Below are 5,964 nucleotides of genomic sequence, written 5' to 3'. Positions count from 1 at the left end.
CAGGCCTCTTTCTACCATCCGAAAACGCTCCGACTTGCTCTTGCTTTTTGTTTTTATCTCCACCAAGCAGGTTCCTTAATTGATAGCTTGAATCAACCGTAACATCTTTCATCATTTTCATCCTCTCAAACTCCCCGATGATCCAACTTGTCGCTTCATCGTCGATCGCCACGACTCCGCAGTCAGTATGGAATTTAGAAGAAGGTTTATTTATGTTAATCCATTCCCAAGACGAAGAGCCATTTAATTTCTCCTTCATGCTATACTCGAGATACTCCTTGTGATGTTCCGCTTTCTTGTACTCCATAAATCTTACTATGTAGTTTATCCGTGCTAGTGTCCCTTCTTGTTCTTGTGATTTTGGTGATATTTCAAGGGTTTAGGTTTGGTTCTGAAGGGGTTTGCTGAATTGAAAAAAGGAAATTGATAGAATGAGGACGAGGATAGAGAGACTAAAAATAGGGGTTTCAATATGTGTTAAAATCGTCTTCATCATTATGTCGCCGACGTTTACTGGAATTGGTCGGAACGACCCCTCATCGGAATCGGCAAGAGGCGTCGATTTGGATTTTGGAGAATGCAGATAAATCTCCGATACAATGCTTTTTGGGGTTTACTGGGATAGAAAATGAACCTTTGAATAACATTGTATTTATATGTGAATGACTATATTTATTTATGAATAGAAGTGTATTCATGTGTGATCAATGAGTGTATTTATTTATGATTAGGAGTATTCATTTTATGAAGAAATGATGATTTTTGCACTATTTTTATTTTGTATTTATTTATGAATAGTAATATATTCATTTGTGAATATAAGTGTATTCATGTGTGAAAGACTATTTATTTATGAATAATAGTGTATGTATGTTTGAATGACTATATTTATTTATGATTAGAGGTATTCATTTTTTGATTTTTATAAAGAAATGATAATTTTTACACTATTTTTATTGTTTGATGAAAAAAATGTATTAGATTATTTGTAAATTAATGTGTATTCATTTGTAATTAGAGTAGTACTAGGTTTTTTGAAAAAAAAAATCATTTGTGAATAAAAGTGTATTGATTTGGGTTTAGATTTATTTTCATTTTTTTGAAGAAAAAAAAAGTGAAATAAGAGAAAAAATTTGATTTCTTTAAGAAAAAAAAATAACTTTTTTTATTTTAAAATAAATTTTGGTAAAAATGTTTTTTATATTCCATTAATAATAAAAATAAAAAATCGAATATTTCTTGTTTTTGGTAACCAGTCCTAAACTTAAGGGAATTTGATTGAATTTTATTTTATTTCAATTTAACTAAAATTTATAATTACTAATATACGTTTATATATTGATTGATTCAGAACTGTTCTTGCGTTCTCAACCTTTTAGGTGTTCTCATTTGATCATTCCATATATATATATATATATATATATATATATATATATATATATATATATATATATATATATATATATATATATATATATATATATTTGGGTATAAACTTAGTGTTATAGTAATAATCAACAATAATATTTCTTAGCATAACAACGTACTTTCAAAAGCTACTAACTTATACCTTTGTGTTTGGTTAAGATTTTTATAGTCGGGTATTTTTCAAAGTACAATGTTATAGTTAAAAATTTTGAATGAAGATGCCTGAATTGTAGTGTGATTTGAAATATGTAATTCATTAAAGTCCTGACCGGGTGGAGGTTGGTCGATGGTTCGGGCCTTCCCATTCCCTATTTTTTAAATAACATACCTAAATTATTGTAGGTAAAATATGCCTTTTTGGAATATATGTTTATATATAAAAACTAATGAGATTAAAATATAATTTGGAAAAGATTTTCTTCGATTTCTCACTCAACGGAAGCACCTCATTTGTCCGTTGGCCAATGGTTATTTGTTATTTAATACAAGTCTGAGCAAATCGAATAAGAAACAACTCAAAATCTCTCATTTCTTTGTTTTTTTCAGTCTTCAAAAGTCTTTCAAGTCACACAAGGAATACCAAACATGAATCAAGAAACAATGCCCTCGAGTCCCTGGAATCTATTAGTTATTGTATTCTCACAAACAAGGCTGAGATTTTTCCATCTCTAATCACTCGGATTTCAAGTATATATGTGTATGCTTCTACATTCTTAGTTTTTAAAGGCTTTATTACTTCAAGTGCATTAATTATATCAAAAAACAATTATTGGATTATGGGTATTGTGATTAGTGGTTTGAAAGTTTAGTTGTAAATGTGAATTAATTTGGTGGGTTAATTACTATCAAACATCAGATAATCAATTCTATTTTAGTATTAATGAATAATGATATTCAATTGGGATTTCCAATTTGAAAAGTAAAATGTTTAATGTTTTGGGAATCTCTAATTACAACATTTGACTTGAAAAAGTGTCTAATAAAAGATATATCATCCAAAAAACTACATGATATTATAATGTTTTGAACATGTTGGTTTTAATTATTCCGATAGTCAAATTAGCCAAAAATTAACCTCATGTTGCTGCTACAAAATAAAATATAATAGGTCCTTTGTTTTTTCATCAACCAACATGACTAATGTATTGTCTCAAAAAGTAACTCTAGAAAAAATGACAATGTATTTGAAAGTAAGATGCTATAATAAACAAATCAAAGATTGTACATTACTCCAAATGCAATGTGTACAAAAAAAATAAACAACTTCATAAACAAACATAAAGATCATTGGGTTGATTATTAACAATGATTTGTCTATTATGAGGAAAAACTCATTTGATGATCTTCATGAACAATATATGTATTTTTTAATAAGAAATATATTTTTTACTTATCTAAAAAATTTTAAATATATATTAGAAACTACATTCATTTAGTAAATATATAAAATCGATCCCATTATTTTAAAATCCGTCAACCCAATCTACCGGTATAACACTAGTTTTGTAGAGGTTGGAACCAATCCATATTTTATCAAACAATTAAATGCTGAAAAATAATAATTATAAAAATCAAGTAAACAAATAATCCATAATTTACTAGCACACAGAAAGAAAATATAAATAATAATTAACTCGAGCAAATCAAATATTATCATTTATCTTTACCACACGAGTTTGCATGCATGTATAATCTGAAATCGAAGATCACGCACGTTTGTCAAATTTTGCTAGTTATTGTTGAAGTTGTTGTTTATTTTTTTAATAATTTTTATTTTATTTTTTGTTATATGTATATTTAACAAAAATAGTTGAAAGTTTTGGAAATATATAAAATTATAAAGAAAATTATGTTAATTTTGTTAAAGACAATTCTAGAAATTAGTTAAAAAATATTAACAATTTTTTTTAAACGCTACATGATTATAATTTTTAGATTTATATTTTTTATTCAAATTAAAAACTAAAAAATCGTAAGAAAAGATATCTGGTAAAGTTAAAAAGTGTTTCTCAAATTGCTCGTGGTTGTTTCACTAATTAAGGTGACTCGATAAAGCCATTTTCGCAATAACGATGACAATTTTGTGATAAATATGTAAAACGTGATTACTTTTTCATAATACAAGGTTTGTTTTGGTTATCTTTGTGATTAGTCGGACTTATCTTAATTTTATGCATAATTTTTTTTTGAACCCGCAATATTATTAATAAAGAAATTTTTCCTACTAGCAAGCAGCTAGTAAGGATGTTTGCATATAGTAATTCAAATACAAAGAAGAAGGGATAAGACCCATGAATTCCAGTCTATACTACCTCTATCTCCTCTAAGTTTCACTCAAACATACGTTAATAACTTGGTAGCAGCCACAATCCTCTCCGAATTCACTTCAACTTTTTTAAATACTCGATTATTCCGAGCTTTCCACAAGGACTAGAAGGCTCCGAATAATATCATAGTTAGAATGTCCTTTTTGGGACAGTTACCCCAATTGGAAGCATAATCGATGATGTTTAATATTGACTAGAATTCATTGTCCGGGAGACCACACCAATGAAGGATAGATTGTAATACTGACCTCGCCATTATACAAGAAACAAGGATATGATCACCAGTTTTGTCTGATGCTTTACATACATCACAAATCGTTGACGCTAAATTAATTCCTCTGTTTTTGAGTGCCACCGCTGAAGGAATTCGATTTTGCTTCGCTCTCCAAACAAAGCCCAGAACTTTTTTTGGGATCAAACGAAGCCATGGGAAGTTCCCATCACAGATTGGGTAGGAAGCCCTTTCAGTTCTATCCCGAAGGGCAGCTATGCAGAACTCTCCATCTATAACAAAGGAAGATACCCAAGTATCGTTGTTCTCCTCATAACGCATTACGTCATCGAAAGAAATATTGATCTTCTCCAACTTTTTTCTGCTTTTTACTATATTATTCCATACACTACTCCAAGGGTTTTTAGCGCACAAACGGTTAGACTCTCCCATCAGTTTATGAATTCCGGAGATGATCGATACCCATAAGGAATGGGTCTCATTTTTTAGCCGCCACAACCATTCAGTTAGTAGTGTCAGGTTTAAAGATTGGATTGAACCGATACCCATACCACCAACTAATTTTGGAGCTGTCAACTTATCCCAAGCCACCCAATTAATACTATTTTTATAGGTAGGGCCTCCCCAAATAAATTTCTTGCGAATTTTTTCCAAGGAATTGATGACACCTGTGGGGGCTCCAAATATGGACAGGAAGTATGTGGGGAGACTTCCAAGTACAGCTTTAGCAAGAGTGACTCTTCCACCAAAACTAAGGGTCTTTGCCTTCCAAATTGAGAGTTTTGATTTCACTTTATCCAAGATCGGCTTCCACGCGGCTATACGATTCATATTAGATCCTATAGGGACACCGGGCAGGTGAACGGTAAAGCTGCAGGTTCACAACCAAGAGGTGATGCCCAGTTAGCAACATCCTGGGGTGGGACGCCAATACCAAAAACTTTAGATTTTGAGAAATTGACTTTTCGGCCAGAAGAGACGTAGAAGCATCTAAGTATTCTGGTAAGATTAGCGATATTTCGTTGTGACCAGTCACCCAAAAATAGAGCGTCGTCTGCATATAGGAGATGGGATACACAGATGCTAGAATTTGGAATATGGACTTCGTCAAAAACACCATTGGATGTTGTTGATTTCATTGCAACATTGAGTCCCTCCATTGCAATGATAAACAAGAAGGGGGAAAGAGGATCCCCTTACCTCACTCCCTTTGACATCGTGAATTCAGCGGTAGGACTTCCATTAATAATGATCGATGCTCTAGCTGAATCTAAACAACCTTTTATCCACGATCGCCATTTACACCCAAAGTCCATCTGCTTCATTATGGAATCAAGATAACCCCAATTAACTGAGTCGAAAGCCTTATTAAAGTCGGCCTTGAATAGAAGAATTTTCTTTCCATTCGACTTAGCCCATGAGCACATTTCATTTACAATCAGTGGACCCTCTAATATATTCTGACCCTCTACGAAAGCTGATTGCACTTCATCAATCACACTACCTATCACCTTTTTGATACGTAAAGCAAGAATTTTTTTTATAATTTTGTACATCGACCCAATCAAGCTGATTGGTCAATAGTCATCTAGTCGAATAGGGTCTTTGATCTTTGCTGTCAGTGTAATAAAGGAAGCGTTGCACCCTCTTGAGATTTTTCCCCACCTTTCAAAGTGTTTTACGGCACCGAGTACATCGCTTTTAATGATTTCCCAGTATTTTTTAAAGAATTTGAGGGTGAATCCATCCAGGCCCGGGGCCTTCTCGCTACCACAAGACCAAATGGCATTCTTTATTTCATCCATAGAGATCAGAGTTTCTAAAAATTCAGCATCACTCGGAGATAGCTTTCTAAACAGATCATTTCTAAAGTTTGGCCTCTTCACCCATTTTTCATGGAATTTGTTGGAGAAAAATGACACTGCAACGTTTTTCATCTTGTTGGGACTTAAGACCCATTCACCATTTACCAAGAAA

The 5,964-nt window shown here is 32.0% G+C and overlaps 2 protein-coding genes across 2 annotated transcripts; both read right to left on the bottom strand.

Annotated features, from left to right (window-relative positions):
• Positions 1 to 3,948: 3,948 nt before the first annotated feature.
• On the bottom strand, positions 3,949 to 4,818 carry LOC145049394 (uncharacterized). The gene has a single exon (XM_078997810.1). It carries the CDS (start codon positions 4,816 to 4,818, stop codon positions 3,949 to 3,951), a length of 870 nt encoding a protein of 289 aa, XP_078853936.1.
• An 8-nt stretch (positions 4,819 to 4,826) lies between these two features.
• On the bottom strand, positions 4,827 to 5,147 carry LOC145049393 (uncharacterized). The gene has a single exon (XM_078997808.1). The coding sequence runs from the start codon at positions 5,145 to 5,147 to the stop codon at positions 4,827 to 4,829; it is 321 nt and encodes a 106-aa protein (XP_078853934.1).
• Positions 5,148 to 5,964: the final 817 nt, after the last annotated feature.

This window comes from Lactuca serriola, chromosome 5, assembly GCF_051521515.1.
Source record: "Lactuca serriola cultivar US96UC23 chromosome 5, Lser_US96UC23_V15, whole genome shotgun sequence".
Taxonomy (NCBI): Eukaryota; Viridiplantae; Streptophyta; class Magnoliopsida; order Asterales; family Asteraceae; genus Lactuca; species Lactuca serriola.
This window is presented reverse-complemented; position numbering and strand designations above follow the sequence as displayed.